This window comes from Stegostoma tigrinum, chromosome 23 (genome assembly GCF_030684315.1).
Source record: "Stegostoma tigrinum isolate sSteTig4 chromosome 23, sSteTig4.hap1, whole genome shotgun sequence".
NCBI lineage: Eukaryota > Metazoa > Chordata > Chondrichthyes > Orectolobiformes > Stegostomatidae > Stegostoma > Stegostoma tigrinum.
The window spans coordinates 30982434-31008000 of record NC_081376.1 but is presented as its reverse complement, the minus strand read 5'-3'; the positions used below and the strand labels follow the sequence as shown (position 1 = coordinate 31008000).

At 42.0% G+C, this 25567-nt stretch overlaps 1 protein-coding gene across 1 annotated transcript in view; it reads left to right on the top strand.

Moving 5' to 3' along the window:
• Positions 1-2829: 2829 nt before the first annotated feature.
• LOC125462329 (ankyrin repeat and fibronectin type-III domain-containing protein 1-like) overlaps positions 2830-25567 on the top strand; it is a 753498-nt gene continuing 730760 nt past the window's right edge. The window contains exon 1 of the mRNA XM_048552254.2: positions 2830-3284. Within this exon, the coding sequence (XP_048408211.1) occupies positions 3163-3284 (122 nt within the window). The 5' untranslated portion in view covers positions 2830-3162. The remainder of the gene's footprint in view (positions 3285-25567) is intronic.

Genomic DNA, 25567 nt, shown 5'->3' with positions numbered 1-25567 from the left:
TGGTAGAGGTTTAAATTTTTTACACTGGCTTCATAATAATTCCTGCAGCGTGTCTCCTGATGACATTACATATAGTATATTGGGTGGGTGGCTAAGCTGGATATATTTGGAGTGGCATGGTGGTGGGTGGGGGTGGGGTATGGTGAGAGGGTGACGTCTATGAGACATTAAGAAACAATGGGAGCTAGGCTGCTGTGTTGGAGAACTGAAATAGACCTTTTAACTGGCCTGCCTGCATACTCTTAGTTTTCATGAGGTCCATGCAGCTTGCAAAATATGTTGTGTACCAAGCTCTGTGTGAAAAGACAAAATTCCCAAGCAGAGTTTTATATGAGACAGGTGTACATTTTGAAAGATACAAAAATGCATTAGTTACATTTTCTAAAGCCCACAGGAAAATGTAACCCTTCACCACCTGGAAGGCTCACAAGATTAGTTCCTAGGGTGACAGGGTTATTCTATGATGAGAAGCTGAAAAAAATGTAATCTATGAAGTTTAGAAAATTGAGCAATGATTTCATTGTTACATATGAGAGTCTGAAGGGTCTTGCAGAGTAAATGGTGAGTAGTTGCTTAGCCTGGTTGAGGAATCTGGGCCAATTTCCAGTCTCAGGGCAAGGAGTTTATCGTTGAATACTAAGATAAGGAAAATTCTCTTCAATCCAAAGCTTATAAGTAATGTGAATTCTTTAAACCAAGAGGGTTATGGATACTGTAACGTTGAAACCATTCAAGGCTTTAACAGATTTTTAGTCCTTTAAAAAACCAAATGATATTGGGAGTCCTGGGAAAGTGGAGTTGAGGTGGAAGATCAGCCGTGTCAATCTTAGCAGAGAGAGCAGGCTGGCCATATGATACACTCCTGCCCTATTCCTCCTGTTTTATCTTACAAGCCAGAATACTGGGAAAAAATGTGACTAGACACTAACTTTGGTAAAGTACACTACAGGGTTAAAAGTCATATACATATGAGGCAAATTAACTTTCTCATCGCAGAAACTTCATCCAACTGCTCTGCCACCTTTACTGAACATCTTAGTAGAGTCGTTTTCCACGTTCCCTATTACCCTAGCCAAAGATGACAACTATGATCCGTTGAATACTACCTCCAGAGATTAACTGAAAAGTAAGCAGTTCTCCATCTTTCCAATGTACTTCTTTGCATTTGCCATCTTTCAAATACAACAAAACTAATTTTGAGAGTGTATTTTCAAAACAGAAGCATTGCTTTAAGGTACTGAAAGATATGTTTCAGTTATGGAGCGGAAATAAGTGGGTCCGGGCAAATTTAGATGTGCCCAGTGGGTTTAGTGGCGTAGGGGATGGTGGCATGTGTGTGTATGTCAGGGTGTCAGTGATTTGGAGGCTTGAGATCGCAAAAGCTGGTGGGTGATGGAGATCCTACTATTTTTCAGCATACCTTTGAACAAGTCCATGGTGGAAGGGCTTGTAGCTTAGAACGTAGAACATAGAACAGTACAGCATAGTACAGGCCCTTCAGCCCATGATGTTGTGCTGAACTTTTACCTGAAACCTAAGGTCTATCTAACCTCTACTGCTATCCTATACTATCATTCATACACCTATCTAATAGCTGCTTAAATGCCCCTAATGAGGCTGACTCCACTACCCTCTCTGGCAATGCATTCCATGCCCCTACCACTCTCTTGAGTAAAGAACCTACCTCTAATGCCTCCCTGATATCTACCTCCTTTCACTTTAAAACTATGTCCCTGTATAAAAGCTATCTCCACTCGAAGAAAAGGTCTGTGGTTGCCCACTCTATACCTCTGATCATTTTATACACCTCTATCAAGTCATCTCTCATCCTTCGTCGTTCTGGAGAGAAAAGCCTTAGCTCCCTCAACCTTTCCACGTAAGACCTTCCCTCCGTTCCAGGCAATGTCCTGGTAAATCTCCTCTGCACCTTTTCCAACGCTTCCACATCTTGAAATACTTAGCTTCCATTTGAAACACTGCAGTAAATTTAGTTTCAACATTGGAGTCTCAAAGCGTGAGGGAGAAATCCAGCCTTATAGTCTGTGTGGAGTTGTACTAATGAAAAACAATGGACCGCTACAGTTAGAATCATTGAGAAAGGCCGAGGTTGGAGGTTCATAATTTGGAGCACCACTCTTTGTTTGAACCTCATGATTTCTGTTGAAAAGTGTATGTACCGGTGTGTTAACTGAGGACTGGATCTAGCCTGGATATTGCCTAGAATGGTTCTAGTCTGCCAACATTGACATTTAAGGCTTATATATGAAATATATAAGTTGGACAATTCCCATCGAACTCCCATAAGTTTGTGCCTTTGCGACCCCCAGATTTGGAGATAAAGGATACCATAAGCTGATTGATTTTTGGCAACAGATACTAATCAACAGCAAATTTTGGGGAGATGTTGCAACTTCCATGTTTTCACAAAAAACCTTATCCCTCAGTAGTTGAAAAAGCCATAGCTGGAATTTTCTCTAAATTGTTCAGTGTCTCCAGCAGATTCTTGCCTTAAAGCGCATTTAAATCGAAATTATACAGCATGAAGTCTGGTAGCATCTCAGTTTGGTTGAATCCTTCCATTGATTGGAAATGGATGAAATGTCTGTTACAGCTAGTCATTTTTATTGCATTGCATCAGCTTCAGTCTTGTTTTAATTGCCACTAAATATTAATGTGTATTTGAGGGGTGGAGGAGATACCTACAGCAATCTTTGCAGAAGCGGTTTGGTTCGATGAGACACGGGCAAGAAAGGGATAATGGTAGGAGTCTGCTCTGGGATTACATCGTAGCCAGATGTATTTTGCAGCAATTTTATTTATTTTTTATATGTGGACGTTGAAAAAATCTTTGCATGTGACGAGACTGTACATGAATGGAGACTGTGCCGAAGCAGTTGAGAGACTCGCAGCTGAATAGAGCTTTCACTGTGAGCTTTATTCATCTCTCCAGCAGCTGCAGTCAACATCAGGTGACCTGCTTTCTGAAGTCGATCTCTCTTTTTTTGTATGTCTCCAACGATGTAGACTGGCTTTAGATCTGAATGTATTGATGATAACTGAAGGGATTGTGTTGAATTGTACACACACACAAAACAGAGGCAGAACTCAGCTGGTTTCGATGTCCCTGTGATCTTAAAGACACGCAACGCGAGCACCTCAGCGATGTCCACTTTTGGGAAACTAACAGATTACTTCCAACATCGGAGATCAAGAGCTGATTTGGGAGTTACCAGGAGAGATTCCAGAAGCAGCGGCAATTGCGGCTGCGGGACCTCCGAGACCAGGTACAGAGAACCTCCAGAATGAATCTAGACGAAACCTTCAGATAATGTAGGAATGCGGTGATTCCTCTGTGCTGCAGCCCTGGCATTCCTATTTTTAGAGAGACGCTTATTATACGCTGAGCAAATGGAGAAGTAGGTGCAAGGCTGAACTGGTAAAGATGAGTACCTGTAATAATTACCCTGCAAAGTATGCTTGGATTGTCTCGCAGACTTGTTTTATTTAGAGAACTCAGCAAGATGAAAAATAGACTATGTAAATAATTTATTGGACTTTAAAGGAGCACTCACTTTATTGATGGGAATGGGACGAACAATATTTTTTCACTTTTTTTATTAATATGGCGATGTATGTTAACATCTTGACATCAACTGCATAATTACATTGAGTGCCAGACAGGCAAAAAATGGTAAAACTAAGTAAATATTTTAAAGACATTGCCTCTTTAGCACAAAACCCGAAATATAGGCTTCAATGAGGTCAGAAGTCATGACTGTAACAATTTTACTGGCTGTATTTAACCTGTCCTACAGCAAAGTTGTGACTTTAAGGCCAGCTTGCATATGTGTTCTTTTATGACCATGGTATTTTAATTAGTTCATTGCATTCAGATGCAGTCCCTCACTGTATTTCCTTGTGTATATTTTCACATTAGTGAATTATGTGATTAAAATATGAATATACGTTGTTCTTGGCGCAAGAAAGAGCACCAACTGTTGATGGAATGATAAATATCAAGGTATGTTATTAGTTTATCATTTAATTCAGGATAAAACATGGAAAATGGGTTCCACCAAATCATTCAGCAACCACTGTCTTGATTTCGAGAAGCTTTTCAATGATCTCCTTAAAACAAAGGAAAAGGAAAATCTGTTATTTCCTGGAGAATGCGCTATTTCACATTTGATTATTGCCGCAAGTTGTTGCATGTGCTCTGATATGCCAGCACATAAGAGAAGGTTTAACAAATTCCTTTGGCAGTTCCTCGGAGGAACTGCTTTGCATCTAGGAAGTAGAAGCATTTGACTTTATCTGAGAGACCTGGATAAAACCATTGGAAAATGTACAAAGAAAAAAAGATGTGAAATATAGTTTTTTTAGCACACTTTCTTCATAAAAATATAAGAAAAGTTGATCCAAGGGAACAGAGCATCTCCTGCTACAAGCGTTTAATGCCAATATGAAGCACTCTGAGGTCAATTATTGCATACTTGCTGAAGTTTAATGCCAGAAGCACATTCACTGTTACATAAAATGGACAGTACTGAAATAGGCCATTTGGCCCAATCAAGACAAAAGCAGTGATCTTTGGCACAGGAGCATCCTATCATTCTTCTTTCTTTTAACCTTTTGAACAAGGCTTTTCTTCTGTTCACTTTCATGCTTATCTGGCTCCTCCTGAGCTGCATTTATGGTCAAAATTTTACCATTTGGGCCCAAATCCTGATATAGGGAGGAAATGCATGTTGCTGGCATTGACTGGTGAGCAATGGGACTTGCACCTGAATTTTATGGTTAGCAACCGTTAAGTGGTTACCGTCCTATTAATGATGGTAGCCCATCCCCAAAAGATGTCAGTTCAGTAAAGCATGGTGGCATGGCTTGACCTGTTTTTATTTAATATTTTCAAAGTTGGAGAGAGAGGGCACCGCCATTGACACAAGCCAATAATTCTGGTACTTTGCAAGGTGTCCTTTATGATTTTGTCAATACAATTCCCTGTAAATGGTCTAAATCTGGTCAGTCTAATGATGTAGTGAGTTCTTCTGAAAAATAAAATAATCTCTTTTACTGAATTTCACTGAATGTGATGTGCCTTCAATATACAAATATTATTGTATATTATTTATAAAGATTGGGTCATCTGTAGTTTATTGTCTTTGGTCCCTGTGTATCTCTAAAGTATGGAAGAAATATTCTCATATCATCATCTTTAAGAATATTTAATAAGCAGTCACTTATAGCATGAAAACTTTTAACTTTATGGTTACTAACGTCAATTGATTTTTTGTAGCTGAGTATTTCAATAAGTTTTGAGGCATTCTTGAAACATGGAATTGGCTCTGTATGTGTACCTCTTGATTGCCACTTTCAGAATTTTGAAAATGCCTTGGTGATGCACTGAGAGAATCAGGACACACCACAGAAAAAATTTCCAAAGATGTTGTGTACCAATATTAGTTAGGAAGATAGTTACAAAAGAAAGCACCTTAGACCATACAAAACACATGTAAAATATTTAAGTCAGGCTATGGATCTTGTAACATACTTATATCTGTAACATATCTTTGCAGTAAAGAACTCCAAGCATGGAAAGGCTGAAGGACAAGTTCAGATACCAGTGGAAACATTGAAAGCAGGAGATGAAAAGGTAGTTGATGCAATGAAAAAGATTATTGATCAGATAAGGACAACAAGTGTGAGTGGATAATATCTGAGATATCTTAACATCCTAAAGAACAGGCGCATAGAAATGCTATGTTTTGTCATTTTTGCATCTAAAGTTCTACTTGATGTCATTAGGCAGAGAGTCACAGAGAGGTGCCAGAGGAATTGTTTGACAGCATTTCTGAAAAGAGTGCAACTGACGCTATGCTAGAAAACTTTTCTGTGGTGTGTCTTATTCTCTTGGTGTGTGACCAAACAAATTTCAAAGTATTACGGTGAGGTATAAAAATATGTTCATGCACTAAGCCAGAGCTTTAAATTTTACACTATCCAGTGTAGTGCTCTATTGGAAGACACTTAATAGACTTGGAGTATCAGTTCTCAGGAAGGCCCTCTGGACCCAAAACATTAACTCTGATTTTTTTCTTCATAGATGCTGCCAGATGTGCTGAGCTTTTCCAGCACCTTGTTTTTGTTCCTGATTTACAGCATCGCAGTTCTTTCGGTTTTTGTGGAGAATCCATGTATCTTTTGTGGCTAATACAAGAGCTGTACAAAACACCTCTGTTCTTAAAAGATGACACATGTGTAGTCATCAGGATGTAGGACTGTGAAATATTAGAAGAAATTAACATTGAGAGAGAGGAAGTATTCATGGGTTTGGCAACTTACAAGTAGATAGAACTGCAGGAATAGATGACATGCATCCCAGGGTGTTGAAGGAGACAAGGGAGGAGCCTGTCAAGGATCCTGGCAGTAATTTTCAAATGCGCTCTGGCCATAGGTGAGATGTCAAAGGCTGGAGAACTGCTAATGTCCCATTTTTTTAAAAAAAGAAGGGATATTCCAGGAAATTTATAAGCCAGTTCATCTAACTTAGGGACTGGAGAAGTTATTATAAAGAATTCTGAGGGACCTCATATATTGGGCATAGACAGAGTGGATTTTTTAAGAGAATGTTGTATTTGACAAATTTGATCAAATGTTTTGGGAACCTGGAGTGTTAATGAGGGTAATGCATTAAATGTGATCTACATGGACTTAAGCAAGGCTTTTGGTGAAGTTCTTCATTGCGAACCGACTGAGAGGCTGAAAGCCAAAATTGAAGGTAGAGAGATGTTTCTGTGACTAGAAGTTTGTCTCCCGGGGGCCTCTCAGGCCTCAGTACTGGGGCTGTTGCTTTATGTGATCAATATTAATGATTTGTATTTTCTACAAAGGGTCGAAGGGCCTCTTGCTGCCGTGATGATACTGTGACTTGACAAACTGTATTCTGTCCTGTTTCTCTTACAGAGGGGTGTTGTCATTGTGGTGCTGAAAAGGTCACCTTATGACAGACAGCTGCTAAATAGCTTTGAGTTTTCCCTGCGTGTTTTAATTTGAAGCAAGGCAAAAGAATCACGAGCGGGTGGGGTCAGGCTTTTCTGGGTTATGTTCCAGTTGCCACTGCTCTGCCTATCTAACCAGCCTACCTGCAGTCTTAGGATATCTTCCTCATTATTTACTGCCTTAACAATTTTCACACCATCCACAAACTTCTCAATCATACCCCCTACATTTAAGAGTGTGAAAGTGGCGTTATGGACCAGATCAGACCTCCAAAGTATAATATCAAGATTGCTCAGACCCACACAGACTTAGAAGACTTTAGTCTTGCTTTCATTTAATTGAGTTGATTTTTGCTGGCTGCTGAAACCGAAAGCTTGCAAAATGGCAGATTGTTTCTTTCAGTGTTTCTTCTGTATTGGAGAGAGGCAGCATGTGAGAATAATGTGTGTTTTGAATTGCCTTTGCCAAGGTTGTGTTTATGGGAAGCTATCTGTATTGGTACAGCTGACAATTAGTGGTTAAATAATGCATTACCTTATTAAGTATTTCAGTAGAGTAAAGTTATGCCAGTTCTTCTTTTCTATGTACTTTGTGTTATAAGAATAAAGTAAGTTTTGATTAAAGCTAAGTGGTGGACCATTTGAATCATATCTGGAACACCGTACCTTACACTTGCCTTGTAAAAAAATTGTAAGTTATGGTGTAGGCTATCTCCATAAAATACTTTGGCAGTCTGGTCTGGTCTCTACACCACTTTTACCACTCTTAAATGTAGCAGGCATGATTGAAAATTGTGTGGATGACATGAAAATTGTTAGGGTGGCAAATAGTGAGGAAGATAACCTTAGACTGCAGGTGGGCTGGTCAGATGAGCAGAGCAATGGCAAATGGAATTTAACCCAGAAAAATGATGTATGGTAAGAGTTAGCAAGGCAAGGAATAGCACCTTGGTATGTATATTCGAAGATCTCTAAACATGGCAGGGCAGGCAGATAAAGTGATTAAGATGGTGTATTGTATACCATCTTTATTAGCTGAGGCACAGATTACAAGAACAAGAAGGTTATGCTGGAGCTGTGTAAAATGCTGGTTGGACCAGAACCCCCCTGAGTACTGTTTACAGTTTCAGTCTTCACGTTATTAGGAAAGATGTAATTTTGTCAGTGATGGCACGGAGGAGATATCCCAGGATTTGTCTCAGTTGAAAGGTCTGAGCTATGAGGAGAGATTGGATAAGGTAGAGTTGTTTGGATAAGGTGGAGTTGTTTTCCTTGGAGCAACAAAGATTGAGAAGGAACCTGATAGAGGTGTGTGTGATGCTGAGGGACATAGAGCATATGGGAAGGCACATTTTTCATGAGTAGAGGGGTCAATAACAAGGTGGCATAGATTTACGATAACAAGCAGATGTTGAAGAGAAGAGTGGAAGTGAATTTTTTTTCATCCAGAAGGGAGAAAGAATCTGGACCACATTGACTGAAAGGGTGGTTGAATCTCAAACTCTCGTAACAGTTAAGCAGTATTTAGATGTTCACTTGTGATGCCAGAGCCTCCAGGGCAATGGGTCAAGAGTTGGAAAATGGAATTAGTGTAGTGTGATCTTTGTAAACTGGCATGGACAGGATGGACTGAATGCCCTCGTTCTGTGTTATAATGTCTGAGAATGAGTCAAAATTGATGGCGTCCTTACAAATCAATTCAAGTTAATGAAAGGAACCAAGCATTGTATAACATTGAGATATGAACTGAGCGAAACTTGAAAACTGCTAGAGTCAATTTGATGTCAAACTCTTAGAGTTTTATTCATTTAGTTATGCAGCAGGTTTCTGTACTAATGCACATTTTACCTGGACACATAATGGCCTGATTTCAGCAATGCTGTATGCCTTGTTTAAATTACAAGATGTGTGACCTAGCATTGATCTAAACAACTATCAGGATATATTAATAAATAAATAATTATGCTGATATTTGGGTTACCCCTGTGCCAACACTGAGATCATTAGAATCAACTGCCAGTTCAAATGATTTCTCCTAATTCAGTGCTGATAAAACTAGTGTGGTGGTCAGTGTAGTTTTAAAATTGTCGAAGACATTCTATTGGCTATTCAACTTTCTTACCTATCTTCAATAACCTTGTCAAACAAGTCATTGCAGTGCTGAAATTTGAAACAAGCTTCTTGTAAAGTTCACTCCTGTCAATTTGAATACTTTTGCATTTTGTTATAGGAAAATCCCAGATAGTTATTTCTTTTGCTTCTTTAGGTGCTGTGTGACCTTGTTTCACTTGGGCTTTTGCAGTGGTAAAATCACTTCTAGGCAAATTTATGACCAAATTAGCTCTTTGTAATTCATCAAACGGTTTGTCCAAGTGATGTAAATGTTCTACCTAACCTTGACTGAAAACAATCAATAATCAACACAAGCAATACGATTGTGTAATCCTATGATAACCTTGATTGGCATTACATTCACAAGCATCCACTCTCTCAACCACTGACACTCAGTCGCAGCAATGTGTACTATCTACAAGGTGAATTGCAGCAATTCACCAAAAATCTTCAGACAGCACCTTCCAAACACACGACCATTTTCATCTTGAAAGACGAGGGCAGCAGACATATGGGAACATCCATATTCATGCCAGATAGCATGATGTTAAACTCATTCAGTATATCCTGTTTTACAAAAGCTGCTAATTCTTTAGCAGTATCAGTCAATGGAACTTGCCAATACATTTTAACAAGTCAAATAACACAGCAGGCCAAGCGGCATCAGAGGAACAGGAAAGGTTAACGTTTCAGGTCGGGGACCCTCCTTCAGAAAAGAAGGATCGAGCTTTCCTGCTCCTCTGACTTGATTTGTAGATAGTCAGCTTTTGAATTTCTGATTCATTCTTGTCATTCTGATCTTTTTCTTCACACCTGTTTCTTTCACCATTATCAATGCACTTCTATTGTGACCCTCTTTGTCATTTTATGATTTAACATATTAGCAAAACACAGATACGATATAATTAACATGATTAAGTTCTTTTGGATTTGATAAGGTCCAGTGAACCTTGCTCTTAATGGTTTCCCAGAGGTGGGTACTTGTTATGCCTCACTGTGGTGGCATGATGGAAATCAAGCGCACTATTCCTGGAATCGAAAGGAATCAAAAAAGTTTAAAGAATTTATAAAAGTGTGTAAGACAGTGAAGGAACGGTGAAATATTTCCAAGTCAGGATGGTGAGTGGCTTGGAGGGGAACTTGAAAGTAGTGGTGTTCCCATATGTCTGCTGCCCTTGTCTTTCAAGATGAAAATGGTCGTGTGTTTGGAAGGTGCTGTCTGAAGATTTTTGGTGAATTGCTGCAGTTCACCTTGTAGATAGTACACATTGCTGCGACTGAGTGTCAGTGGTTGAGAGAGTGGATGCCTGTGAATGTAATGCCAATCAAGCTTGGTCTCAAGTTTCTTGAGTGTTGTTGGGGCGACATTCATCCAGACAAGTGGGAAGTATTCCATCACACTTCTGACTTGTGCCTTGTAGATGTTGGACAGGCTTTGAGGAGGCAGAAGGGGAGTTATTTGCTGCAGTATTCCTAGTTTCTGACCTGCCCTTGTAGCCATTGTGTTTATGTGGTGAGTCCAGTTGAGTCACTAGTCAGTGATACTGCCCAGGATATTGATTGTGGGGGATTCAGTGGTGGTAACACAATTGAATGCCAAGGGGTGGTGGTTGGATTGTCTCTTATTGGTGATGACCATAGCCTGTCATTTGTGTGACGTGAATGTTACTTGCTGCTTGTCAGCCCAAGCCTGATTGTTGGCCCGATCTTGTTGTATTTGAACACGGACTGCTTGGTATCTGAGGAGTCATGAATGGTCAATCATTGACGAACACCCCCACCTTTGACCTTGTGATGGAAAGAAGGTCATTGATGAAGCAGCTGAAGATATTTGGGCCGAGGAAACTACCCTGAGGAACTCCTGCAGAGATGTCCTGGAGCTGGGATGATTTGAACTCCGATAACCATGACTGTCTTCCTATGTGTCACGTATGACTCCAACCACTGGAGCGTTTGCCCCCAGTGCCCATTGATTCCAGTTTTGCTAGGGTTCCTTGATGCCACACATGGTCGATTGCAGCCTTGATGTCAAGGGCTGTCACTCTCACCTCACCTTGGGAATTCAGCTCTTTTGTCCATGTTTGAACCAAGGCTGTAATGAGATCAGGAGTTCTTGGGGAACCCAAACTGGTCATCACTGAGCAGGTTATTGCTGAGCAGGTGCTGCTTGATGACATGTTCCATCATTTTACTGATGATCAAGTGTAGAATGATGGGGCAATAATTGGCTGGGTTGAATTTGTCCTGCTTTTTATGTACAGGACATACTTGGACAATTTTCTATGTTCTCAGGTAGATACCAGTGTTGTAACTGTACTAGAACAACTTGGCTAGGAGAATGGCAAATTCTGGAGCACAAGTCTTCAGTACTGTTGCCAGGGATCGTAGCCTTTGCAGTATTCAGTGTCTCGAACCATTTCCTGATATCACATGGAATGAATTGAATTGGCTAAAGACTGGTATCTGTAATGCTCAAGACCACTAAAGGAGGCTGAGATGGATCATGCACTGCCAGTGCTTCTGCCTTATCTTTTACACTAATGCGCTGGGCTCTTCCATCATTGAGAATGCGGATATTTGTCGAGCCTCCTCCTCTAGTGAGTTGTTTAATTGTCCGCCACCATTGGATGTGGTCAGACTGCAGAACTTAGATCTGGTCCATTGGATTGCTTAGCTGCTTAGGCTTGACTGCAGACTTAGATATGGTCCATTGGATTGCTTAGCTCTATCTATCGCTTGCTGCTTTGGCTGGTGGCATGCATGTAGTCCCGTTTGGTGGCCACAAGATTTCATGGGGTCCAGAATCAATGTTGAGGACTCCTCGAGCAACACCCTCCCGACTGTATACCACTGTGCTGCCACCTCTGCTGGGTGTGTCCTGCTGGTGTGACAGGATATATTCAGGGATGGTGATGGTGATGTCTGGGACATTATCTATAAGGTATGATTCTGTGAGTATGACTATGTCAAGCTGTTGCTTGACTAGTCTGTAAGACAGCTCTCCCAATTTTGGCACTCGCCCCCAGATGTTTGCGAAGGGGACTTTGCAGGGTTAGCAGGGTTGTTTCTGCCGTTGTCTTTGCCAATGCCGAGGTCAATGCTAAGTGATCCATCTGGTTTCATTTATTGGAGACCTTGTAATGATTGGTACAATTGAATGGCTTGCTAGGCCACTTCAGAGGGCAATTGAGAGTCAATCACATTGCTGTGAGTTTGGAGTCACATGCAGGCCTGACCAGGTGACGACGGCAGATTTCCTTTCCTGAAAGAAATCCTTCCTTTCCTTCCCTTTGCTTGTAGAAAAATAAATGATATAATCTTTACATGGTAACCTTGTCTCCAGCAGCAAAATTCCAAGGTTTTCCCTTTGCAATCTGATTGCCTTTTCATTGTTTGTTGAGCAATTCTCAGAAACTTTTTGGCGAACTCAGAAGCTTTCATCAGGCTGTCTTTAGAAATGTCACATATAGGTTAAAAGTGTAGTTTTGAGTTAGGTTTAAATATTGCTGCTTAATGAAGAGGAGGCGTTTGTCTGATGGTATTATTGCTAAACTATTAACCCAGGTAATGTTTCAGGAACTCGGGTTCTGAATCCCATCATGGTAAATGTTGGGGAGTGTTACACTCCAAGAAGGACCAGAAGGCCAAAGCTTAAACAGCAGGAACATTTGTATGTAGATGTTTACTCTACAGATACAAGTTTAGACAAAGCTGTTCCACCCAAAATGACCGAATATGCCATCATTATTTACATGAACATGCTCTTAAAGTGACAGCCTATCATAGTTACAGAAATAGACAATATCCTTTCCCCGTTTTACATCAGGGGTTCCTGCAATAAAAACATCCCCAATGTTCGTAATCACATGTACAACAGTCATTAGGTAAGATGTTCCGAAGCACATCGGTTCTTCTGTCGCTGTTGGTACAACTCTGATGACTGTGTTTATTTTTCTCATTGACTTTAAACTCTTGACTTAAAAGTACATTTTGTATGTACTTTTGTTTTATTCACTTATAGCACGTATGCATTGCAGGCAAGCCACCATTTATTCTTGTTTCTAGCTGCCACTGAGATTATGGTGGCGAGCTGTCTTCTTGAACCACTACAGTCTATGTGCTATAGGTGAACCCACAATGCCCTTAGGGCAGGAATTCAGAATTTTGACCCAGCAACAGTGAAAGAACAACAATATATTTCAAAGTCAGGATGGTGAGTGGCTTGGAGGGGTACTTGCAGGCAATGGTGTTCCATGTAACTGCTGCCTTTGTCCTTCTCTTTGTAAATGGTCTTGGGTTTGGAAGGCGCTGTCCAAGATCTTTGGTGAATTTTTGCAGTACATCTTGTTGATAGTATACACATCTGCTGCAGAGCATCAGTGGTAGAGGGAGTGGATGTTTGTTAATGTGGTGCCAATCAAGTGGGGTGCATTATCCTGGATGATGTCAAACTTCTTAAATGTTGTTGGAGCTACGTCCATTTAGGCAAGTGGGAAGTATTCATGACACTTCTGACTTGTGTTTTGTAGATAGTGTACAGGCTTTGGGAGTAGCAGGTGAGCTACTCGCCACATTATTCCTCACCCCTGGACCTGCTTTTGTAGCCACTGTGTTTATGTGGTGAGTCTAGTTGAGTTTCTGAATGCTGGCATCCCCAGGGATGTTGATCATGGGGGATTCATTGATGTTAACACCATTGAGTATCATGGGTTGGTGGTTATGTCGTAGATTATATTGTGGTTTTGTTGGAGGTGTTTATTGCCTGGCATTTATGTGGTGTGAATGTTACTTGTTACTTTTCAACCCAAGCCTAGGTATTGTCAAGATCTTGTTGCATTTGTACAAGAACTGCTTCAATATCTGAGGAGTATGAATCATGATGAACATTGATGCAATCATTATCAAACATCCGCTCATCCCCATTTCTGACCTCCTGATGGAGTGGGATGGAATGTCACTGATGAAGCAGCTGAAGGTGTTAGGGCCGAAGATGCTACCCTGAGAATGCCCTGCAGAGATATTCTGGAGCTGGGATGACTGACCTGAAACAACCACAACCATCTTCCTTTGTGCCTGGAATGACTTCAACCACCGGAGATTTTGCACCCCTCCTCCGATTCCTATTTATTCTAATTTTGCTGGGGCTTCTTGATAAAAGGAATTTATCCAAACTTAACCAAACTCTTCGTATATAACCCTTTAGGTACGAACACTCAATTATAAAGCAAGCATTCGTTGCAACATTTACTTCTTACTTCATCCAAGTTAACTTCAACTTGAACTCACTTCATTTAACACACTACTGTATCTTTAACTTTTAACCCACATTTAATCCTAACTCTGGTTTTAAATCTATAAGTATGGTTTGAAACAAATACTAACCCAATTTGATGAAGTGAACAACTTTGCTGTTGGCGTAGATCTTTCCTTATAGTTCAGGATTGAAGGGTTTGAGCTATAGGAAGAGGTTGAGTAGGCTGGGGCTTTTATCCCCTAGAGCGTAGGAGGCTGAGGGTGACTTTATCAGAAGTTTATAAATCCCAATGGGCATGGATACAGTGAATAGCCAATGTCTTTTTCCCAGGGTAGGGGAGTCCAAAACTAAAGGGCATAGGTTTAAGGTGAGAGGAGAACTATTTAAAAGGGACCTGAGGTGCAACGTTTTCATACAGAGGATGGTGTGTGTATGGAACGAGCTGCCAGAGGAAGTGGTAGTGGTGGGTGCAAAAGGCAACTGGATGGATGAATAGAAAGGTTTAGAGGAATATGGGCCGAATTCATGAAAATGAGAATAGCTCAGTTTGGGCTATCTGTTCAGCGTGGATGAGTTGGACCAAAGTGTCTGTTTCTGTGCTGTATAGCTCTATGACTATGACTCCATGCCACACTTGGTTGAATACAGCCTTGATGTCAAGTGCCGTCACTCTCAACACATCTCTGGAATTCAGCACTTTTATCCATGTTTGAATCAGGACTGTAATGAGGTGAGGAGCTGAGTGACCCTGGAAGAACACAAACTGGGCGTCAATGAGCAGGTGTTGCTTGTAGCACTAATGATGACACCTTCTGTTACTTTACTGATGATCAAGAATATACCAATGTGGCAGTCTTTGATTGGATTGGATTTGTCCAGCTTTTTATGAGCAGGACATATTTTCGTTCCCTATTCATTTGTGGAATGTGGGTGTCGTTGGCGGCCAGCATTTAGAAGGTGGTAGTGAGCTGCCTTCTTGAGCCGCTGCAGTCCCCCAGCTGTAAGTTGACCCACACTGCCATGATGGAGGGAATTCTAGAATTTTGACCCAGTGACAGTAAAGGAATGATGGTATATTTCCAAGACAGGATGGTGAGTGGCTTGGAGGGAAACTTGGAGGTGGTGGTGTTTCCATGTATATGCTGCCCTTTACCTTCTAGATGGAAGTGGTTGTCACGGTCGGACATAGAGCAGTTTTTCCGCCGTCTTCGCCTGCATGCCTACTTCTTCAACCGGGAACCCAACCCTCCTTCCAATGACCCCTTCACCCGCTTCCAACACAAGTTCTCCTCCTGGACACCACCCCCAGGCCTCCTACCCTCCCTCGACCTCTTCATCTCCAACTGCCGTCGAGACATCAACCGCCTCAACCTCTCCACCCCTCTCACCCACTCCAACCTCTCCCCCGCAGAACGGGCAGCCCTCCGCTCCCTCCGCTCCAACCCCAACCTCACCATCAAACCCGCAGACAAGGGTGGCGCAGTGGTAGTATGGCGTACTGACCTCTACATCGCCGAGGCCAGACGCCAACTCTCCGACACCACCTCCTACCGCCTCCTCGATCATGACCCCACACCCGAGCACCAAACCATCATCTCCAACACCATTCATGACCTCATCACCTCAGGGGACCTCCCACCCACAGCCTCCAACCTCATTGTTCCCCAACCCCGCACGGCCCGTTTCTATCTCCTTCCCAAAATCCACAAACCTGCCTGCCCTGGTCGACCCATTGTCTCAGCCTGCTCCTGCCCCACCGAACTCATCTCCACCTATCTGGACTCCATTTTCTCCCCTTTGGTCCAGGAACTCCCCACCTATGTCCGTGACACCACCCACGCCCTCCACCTCCTCCAGGACTTCCAATTCCCTGGCCCCCAACACCTCACATTCACCATGGACGTCCAGTCCCTGTACACCTGCATTCCGCATGGAGATGGCCTCAAGGCCCTCCGCTTCTTCCTGTCCCGCAGGCCCGACCAGGCCCCCTCCACCGACACTCTCATCCGCCTAGCGGAACTCGTCCTCACACTCAACAACTTCTCTTTTGACTCCTCCCACTTCCTACAGACTAAGGGGGTGGCCATGGGCACCCGCATGGGCCCCAGCTATGCCTGCCTCTTTGTAGGGTACGTGGAACAGTCCATCTTCCGCACCTACACAGGCCCCAAACCCCACCTCTTCCTCCGGTACATTGATGACTGTATCGGCGCCGCCTCTTGCTCCCCAGAGGAGCTTGAACAGTTCATCCACTTCACCAACACCTTCCACCCCAACCTTCAGTTCACCTGGGCCATCTCCAGCACATCCCTCACCTTCCTGGACCTCTCAGTCTCCATCTCAGGCAACCAGCTTGTAACTGATGTCCATTTCAAGCCCACCGACTCCCACAGCTACCTAGAATACACCTCCTCCCACCCACCCTCCTGCAAAAATTCCATCCCCTATTCCCAATTCCTCCGCCTCCGCCGCATCTGCTCCCACGATAAGACATTCCACTCCCGCACATCCCAGATGTCCAAGTTCTTTAAGGACCGCAACTTCCCCCCCACGGTGATTGAGAACGCCCTTGACCGCGTCTCCCGCATTTCCCGCGACACATCCCTCACACCCCGCCCCCGCCACAACCGCCCCAAGAGGATCCCCCTCGTTCTCACACACCACCCTACCAACCTCCGGATACAACGCATTATCCTCCGACACTTCCGCCATTTACAATCCGACCCCACCACCCAAGACATTTTTCCATCCCCACCCCTGTCTGCTTTCCGGAGAGACCACTCTCTCCGTGACTCCCTTGTTCGCTCCACACTGCCCTCCAACCCCACCACACCCGGCACCTTCCCCTGCAACCGCAGGAAATGCTACACTTGTCCCCACACCTCCTCCCTCACCCCCATCCCAGGCCCCAAGATGACATTCCACATTAAGCAGAGGTTCACCTGCACATCTGCCAATGTGGTATACTGCATCCACTGTACCCGGTGCGGCTTTCTCTACATTGGGGAAACCAAGCGGAGGCTTGGAGACCGCTTTGCAGAACACCTCCGCTCAGTTCGCAACAAACAACTGCACCTCCCAGTCGCAAACCATTTCCACTCCCCCTCCCATTCTCTTGATGACATGTCCATCATGGGCCTCCTGCACTGCCACAATGATGCCACCCGAAGGTTGCAGGAACAGCAACTCATATTCCGCCTGGGAACCCTGCAGCCATATGGTATCAATGTGGACTTCACCAGTTTCAAAATCTCCCCTTCCCCCACTGCATCCCTAAACCAGCCCAGTTCATCCCCTCCCCCCACTGCACCACACAACCAGCCCAGCTCTTCCCCCCCACCCACTGCATCCCAAAACCAGTCCAACCTGTCTCTGCCTCCCTAACCGGTTCTTCCTCTCACCCATCCCTTCCTCCCACCCCAAGCCGCACCCCCAGCTACCTACTAACCTCATCCCACCTCCTTGACCTGTCCGTCTTCCCTGGACTGACCTATCCCCTCCCTACCTCCCCACCTACACCCTCTCCACCTATCTTCTTCACTCTCCATCTTCGGTCCGCCTCCCCCTCTCTCCCTATTTATTCCAGTTCCCTCCCCCCATCCCCCTCTCTGATGAAGGGTCTAGGCCCGAAACGTCAGCTTTTGTGCTCCTGAGATGCTGCTTGGCCTGCTGTGTTCATCCAGCCTCACATTTTATTATGTCAGTTTGGAAGGTGCTGTCTGAGGATCTTATGGTGATTTTCTGCAGTTCATCTTGTGGATAGTACTCACTGCTGCTACTGAGCGAGTGGAGGTGAGGTAGGTGGAAGGAGTGGATTCTTGTAGATATAGTGCTAGTCAAACGGGCTGCTTTGTCCTGGATGGTGCCAAGCTTCTTGAGTGTTGTTGCTGCACTCATCCAGGCAAGTGGGGAATATTCCATATTACTCCTGAAATGTGCCTTGTACATGGTGGACAGGCTTTCGGGAGTCAGGAGGTGAGTTACTCACCGCAGCATTTCTAGTTTCTGACCTGCTGTTGTAGTCGCTGTGGTTATGTGGTGAGTCCAGTTGAGTTTCTGGCCAATGATAGCCCCAAGGATGTTGATAGTGATGGCAACACCATTGAATGTCAAGGGGCGGTGGTTAGATTGTCTCTTACTGGTCTGCTGTCTTCATCTAGCTCCACACTTTGTACCATCTTCCTATGTGTCAGGTATGACTCCAACCACTGGAGCGTTTGCCCCCTGATACCCATTGATTCCAGTGTTGTAACTGTACTGGAACAGCTTAGGCAGGGGAGCAGCAAGTTTTGGAGCTCAAGTCTTCAGTACTGTTGCCAGAATTTTGTCAGGGTCCATAGGCTTTGTATTATCCATTGCTTCTAATTGTTCCTTGACATCATGTGGAGTGAATCGAATTGTCTGAAGGCTGATATTTGTGATCCTGGGGCCCACTGGAGGAGGCCAAAATGAATCATCCACTCAGATATTCTAGGTGAAGATTGTAAACATGCTTCAGCTTTTACGCTGATGGATTGGGCTTTTCCATCATTGATGATGGGATATTTGTGGAGTCTCCTCCTACTCCAATTAGTTGTTTAATTATCCATAACCATACAAGAGTGGATGTAGCAGGACTGCAGAGCTTAAATCTGACCCATTGGTTTTGAGCTCGCTTAGCTAGGTCGATCATTGCTGCTTACACTGTTTTGTGGCTTCAACAGGTCGAAACCATTTTTAGGTCTACTTAGTGCTGCTCCAGGCATGCCATTCTGCACTCTTCATTTAAGTGGGGTTGATCCCCTGGCTTGATGAAAATGGTCAAGTGAGAGAATATGCTCCATGAGGTTGCAGATTGTGCTGAAGTCCAATTCTGCCGCTGTTGATGGTCTTATGACACCTTGAATGCTCAGTCTTGAGTTGCAAGATCTGTTTGAAGTCTGTCTGATTTAGCACGGTGATCGTGCCACGCAACATGGGCTCCTAGATTAGATGAATAAGGAAAATCTCTGCCTTTGAAATAACATACTAGAACCTCCAGTTGTGTGATGCTTTTTATTACTAATTGAGGAAGAGTTTTCTTGACTGTCCTGAGCTTCCTTCCTTCCTTGACTTCCTTCCTAATGTTAGAACTCTTGCTGATTTTTAATTATTTTTATCTTATCACTTTTATGAATTTTGTTTTGGAGTTGGCAAACTGTGAGCCAAAGATGACTCTTGGATCGTAGGTAGCTTCTAGTGTTAAAAGGAAAATAGACTAAACAAACTTGTTTTGTTTATTCATGAGGCCAGACCTGGAAGTTAATTTCAGGTTGTTTCTGATCATGGTTCTGTAGACAATTCATTATTAGGGAGGAGCATTATGTTTAAACAGTAGAAGTTGGATAGTAATGAGGTCCTTGCCTGGGAATCGGTTCCAGCAAGTCTGGAAATGACTTACGCTAAAGCAGATGGTGGATGTTGAATGGTAACTGTGACCACTTGGGGGAGATGGTCCATCTGTCATGAAGTGGTCAGAGATGAATTGGGTTTTTTTCTGTTTTTTTTTATTGAGAAAAGAAACATGCTTGTTGGTATTACAGAATGAAGATTTGAAAGCTTCTTGTCTTAACTCTTGTGAGCAGCTCTTGGAAGCCCAGAGAATAGAAAACTAAGTTTAAGTATTACTGCTTTTTTCTAAGTGAACTATGAAGGCGACCCTAATCATCAGCTTCATATAATCAATGATGAAACCATCATGTACATCTATGGATCAACACATTATGAAACCAACTTATGAAATCTGGGCATTTTTATTATTTTCTTTTATTTATCCCTCAACTGTATTTGTCTGCCTGCCTTTTGTGTGCATGGGGCTGGTAAAGATGGTAGAAGGAAATCCATCTGGTTCACTTTTGTCCTTTAGGGAAGGAAACTGCCATCCTTAACTGATCTGGCCTACATGTGACTCCAGACCCACAGCAATGTGGTTGACTCTCACCTACCCTCTGGGCAACTAGGGATGGGCAATAAATGCTGGTCTATCCAGCAACGCCCTCATCCCGTGAATGAATAAAGAAAAAAAAATTAGCAGAAGTAAAAGTGGAGCATACTCCCTTTGAATTTATAAGTGATACCACATGAAGATAGACAGCAGAACTAATTCGCCACAATAAAATTAAAACCTTCAAAGACCCTCAAAATTAATCCCAATGATTCCTAACTGGACTTTCGAATAACCAATCACAGACTATAGGAATGATCAATTACAGACATTAGTTTATATTTAAACAAAAGACTTAGTAATTTATTAGTATAACAAAGTAACTTTAGCAGAGCAAAAATTAAACAAAGTAATCTAACTGATCTATGTTTTAACCACAAAAACCCTTGTTTTCAGCCCCATGTACACAAAAGGCAGACAGACAAATACAGATGAGGGATAAATAAAAGAAAATAATAAAAATGCCTAGATTACATAAGTGGTTTTCACAATGTGTTGTTCCATAGGCATACATAATGGTTTCATCATTGAATCTATAAATGCTCATTTCCTTTCCTGTTGCATTCCTTTCCTGGGGATTTCTTACGTATTCCTACTGTAGCAATTACTGTCATGTTTAACTTCCAGCAATTGGCCTTAGTATGATTAGATTAGGATAAATTGAAGAAATTGGGACTGTTTTGCTTGGAGAGAAGAAGGTTGAGAGAAGATTTGAAAGAGATTTCCAAAATTATGGGAAGGCTGGACAGAGCAGATAGGAAGAAGCTGTTCTCACTCATAACGAAAAAAAGTACAAACTGGCCTAGATTTAAAGTGATGTGCAAATGAAGTAATGGCAATGTGAGACAGAACATTGTCACGCAGCATGTAGTTAGAATAAAGAATGTATTGCCTGAAATGTGGAGGCAGGTTTCATTTGAGGCACTCAAGGGCTTTGGCTGATTTTGGTTAGAAATAGTGTGCAGGGATGTGGGGAAAAGGAAGGAGATAGGCACTAGGTAATGGAAAGACTGCAAGCACAATGGGCCGAATGGCCCCCTTCTGAGTTGTAGTAATTCTGTGATTCTGTATGCCTAGTTTTTTTTAATAATGCAAGCATATTATTCATTTCACATTTAGCTTTGAGCCCTTTTAACTTTATTATTTTGAAGTCCTTCTGTTTGTTCCTTAGAACTAAAACCTTTTCTCTCCGCGGATTTTCAATTGCTCCTATTACATGATTGATCCCCATATCACATTTTCCGAACTGTGTTTGAGATACCATAAATATTTGCCAGAACTATTGTTTATTGGATCTTTAATACCTGATGATCAGCTAAATAAGGCGTAAGGGTTATTAGAATTCTTGAAATTCTACCATAAATATGACTGCCCTCACATTCTTGAAATATTTTTTCTGATCAAAGTACTGACCCCATAGCATTTCTTTTTCACATGAAAATTCTAGAAATGTCAGATTAGGTTTCTTTCTTAGGGTACTAAATTTTAGCTGGTAGGGTCTCGTCCCGAAACATCAGCTTTCTTGCTCCTCTGATGCTGCTTGGCCTGCTGTGTTCATCCAGCTCTCCACCTTGGGCAACAATAGAGTATGTTTTAAGTCACTAGATATGTTACGTGGGTTTGTCTTCCTTCGGGTGGAGTTAGTGGAACCGACAAAGATGTCTCCCTCACAGCGTTTGTGACAAAAGAATTGCATCGTTCCTTGGCGGCCTTTCAACAGAAGAATATTCAGAGATTTCAAGAGTGGTAAGAATGTAACTTCTTTTACTTCTCTTTATCTCACTTTTTCCAAAATTGGAAAATAGATTTTAGAAATAACGTCGAGCTGATGAAGTGTGAAAAGAATAATAATTCCAAGCAGTGGTGGGAGTTGGTCAGTGAGGTGGGAGGAGTGGATAGGTGGGAGAGAAGGCGGACAGATCATGGAGGCGGGGATGAGTGGAGGAACTAGTCTTGGGATGAGGCGGATGGGTGGGGAGATTTTGAGGGTGGCAAAGTCCATATTGAGGCCATTGAGTTGGAAGCTCCCGAGGCGGAATATGAGGTGCTGCTCCTCCAGTTTCTGGGTGGTGTGGTTGTGACACTGGAAGAGGCCCAGGATGGACATGTCATTCAGGGAGTGGGAGGGGGAGTTGAAGTGATGCAATGATTTGGATATGAAAATAGAAGGTGTGGTTAGTAAGTTTCCCAATGATTGAAGGTGTAGTAGCCAGCCAAGAAGGTCACCTTAGAATACAATGGGACATTGACAAGGGCCAATAAACTGAGGAGTGGCAGATGGAGTTGAGGTTAGATAAATGTGAGGTGCTACATTTTGGAAAGACAAATCAGGGCAGCACGTTTACACTGAAGGTTGTGGGGAGTGTTGCTTAATAAAGAGACGCTGGAGTGCAGTTTCGTAGTTCCATCAAAGTACAGCCACCGGTAGAAAGGATATGAAGGAGACATTTGGTGTGCTCGCCTTTATCGGTCAGTGCATTGAGGATTGGAGTTGGGAGATCACTTAGCAGCCATATAGGACATTGATTCGGCTGCTTTTGGAATACTGCCATCGATTTTGGTCTCCTTGCGAGAGGAAGGATGTCGGCGCAACAATGAGGTCCGAAGGGCCTGTTCTGTGCTGTCTTGTTGTATGTATGTATGTATGTAAACTTCAGAGACAAGCTCATAAATATCGACTGTTGCTCTTTTAACAGTTTCATGGTCCACAGGTTGTTCTTCTGACAAACTGGTGTATTTTTATAGCTGTATGATAACAGTGTTGCATTAAGGTCCAGATTTTTTTTGGCCAGTTCATCCTCCCAGTATTGTTCCAAGTGAAGGTTAAATATTTTTCAAAACTGTTCTATCAATTTAGATACTATGTGCAGGTTTCTTGTTAAATCAAATCCCTCATTGGAATCAGAATCACCCCTAAGTAACAGAGATAACAAGGTGTAGAACTGGATGAACACAGCAGGCCAACCAACATCAGTGGAGCAGGAAGGCTGACGTTTTGGGCCTAGATCATTCTTCAGAAATCACCTCAGTTACGATCTGTTACAATCATAAGTTACGATCTGTTCTTTGCTCTGTTACTCTAAACCTTTCCTTTTTCCATTACCTTAAGATTTCTCACTTCTCTTACTTTCTGTTTTTAAGTTGTTTTCCATTTGTCACTGAAATTTAGCAAATTCTAGCAGTGACATCTGAATTTCAACTTTCCTTGCTTTTAATTTTAAATGGACTTTAAGGATCTTATCCTTATGAGATCCTGCTTTATTTCTCTACCTCCATAGTATTGTCTTCATTAAAAACATTTCACATAATGCAGCATTACATCTTCTGCTTTCAGAAAAGTGTTAGCATCCTTCAAAGCCATTTTAAAATGCCATTATATGTTTTATACTTGTCAGCAAAATTTTTGTTCTATGTCCAGTGCCTCCATGTACTTGTTTTTTTCAAAGGTTCCCAGACCCATCTTGAATTCAATGACATTTATCCCACCAAGTGACACTACATTGTCATGATCTCAACTGTTTATAACACTGAAGAAGTCACATTTCAGATTGAAACCTGACTTGATCAATCAGCAAGTTTATTTTTGCTGTTTGGTTATCATGGTGACCCATTGCAAAACATATTCATGTAAGGCTGCTGGAGTCCCATTCTATGAACGAAAGAGTACAAGTTTAGTGCACAAAATGAAAGCAACATAAACTATATTATATACATGGTGATGTAGAAAAATCTTAACATAAGCGTCAAAACAAGAGATTGGGCACTTTTTTTCCCCAACAATATTCCTTCCCTTACCCCCAGGGAATTGTCTTTTCTTAAATGTAAGTTATTTTACTCAACAAACTCTATCTATTTTGAAGGCCTGGAAACTTCTTTGCAGCTGATATGGCCTGGACCTTTTTTCCAACTGGAAAGTAATTTGGAATGGTTACCTAAATACATCAGTTTCAAAAACGCATGTGACTTCATTCAAGTTTCTTTCAGGACACCTGTTGTGCTGATGGATGGAATACTTATACTGCTGAATTCACAAACGGCCTAGAGATCATTAATTTGGCTTTTGCCTTCATTTTAGTTTAGGAGATTCAGGAGTTCAGTCTAATGGGATAAACAGTTTTCTCCCAACGGATAATCTAGTTTTAATTTGGGGAACACAGTTATCAGAACTTGAGTGTTATAAGTTCTTGCAGTTTCCAATCTGGGAGAGTTTGTACAGAGGTCTTCAATTTGTTCGAAGTGAAATAATTGTGTATCATCAGAATTGTGAAAGGTTCATGCCAGCAGACTTTGAATAGCTTTGTAAAAGTGTCTGAATAGTCCAAGGAAAAATAGCTATGTAGCATCAGTTAAGTAAATAGTTAAGCAAAGAGTTATATTTGTCGCTGGAATTGGTTATGTGTAAAATGGCAGTATTGGGAACAGGTTGGAAGCTTTGTTTTTGCTGTTTGTGTTAGGATCTTTACATCTGTCATACATAGAAATTTTTTGCTCTGCTTGTTTTTTAAATTTTGTGGAATAAAGTTATGTTCTGTTGGTAAAGAACATCTACAGCCTTGTTTGAATAACTGCCATGGTAACCGACTGCAAAAATGAGACATGATCTCTCAAGTCAGATTTGATTCTGGGATCTGTCTTGTCCATTATTGCTATCAGTTGAGATCAGAACAGACACGATTTCTTGCAAATGATGTTTGAACTCACTGTGTTCAAAGATGACTTTCTGACCTCTCAAAGAAAATAATTTATTTTCACAGTACAAAAAACAAAATCCATTTTCTTCTACTTTAAAATCCAAATTTCCAAGTGATTAACATGTACTATAAATTTTTATCATATGAGAAAGAAGACAACTTGGATGGTGGATAATATTGAGATGCGAATTGAGGGAAACTTGAAGAAAGCCAGAGAAGAGGCAAAGAAATTCCAATATCTCTATTTCAACTGTGGCGACAACAAAGGAACAAATGCATCTTTTAGAACTTTATTCACAACTTCCTCATCGGTCAAATTTATGTACTCATTGGTATCTTGCCTGAATATATAATTAGTTTTTCTCTGCACTGACACTATTTCTTGTTTAAATTACAGGATAAGTGACCTAAGATTTGATCTGGAACAATCAACGTATAAGAAGTTAATAAAAAATGTTTCAGCTGCAACATGTTAAATTATGTAGAATCGCATTTCTTCTCATTTTATGCCTGATAGTGGACATTATTCTTCACTACGAGTGCATGGTCT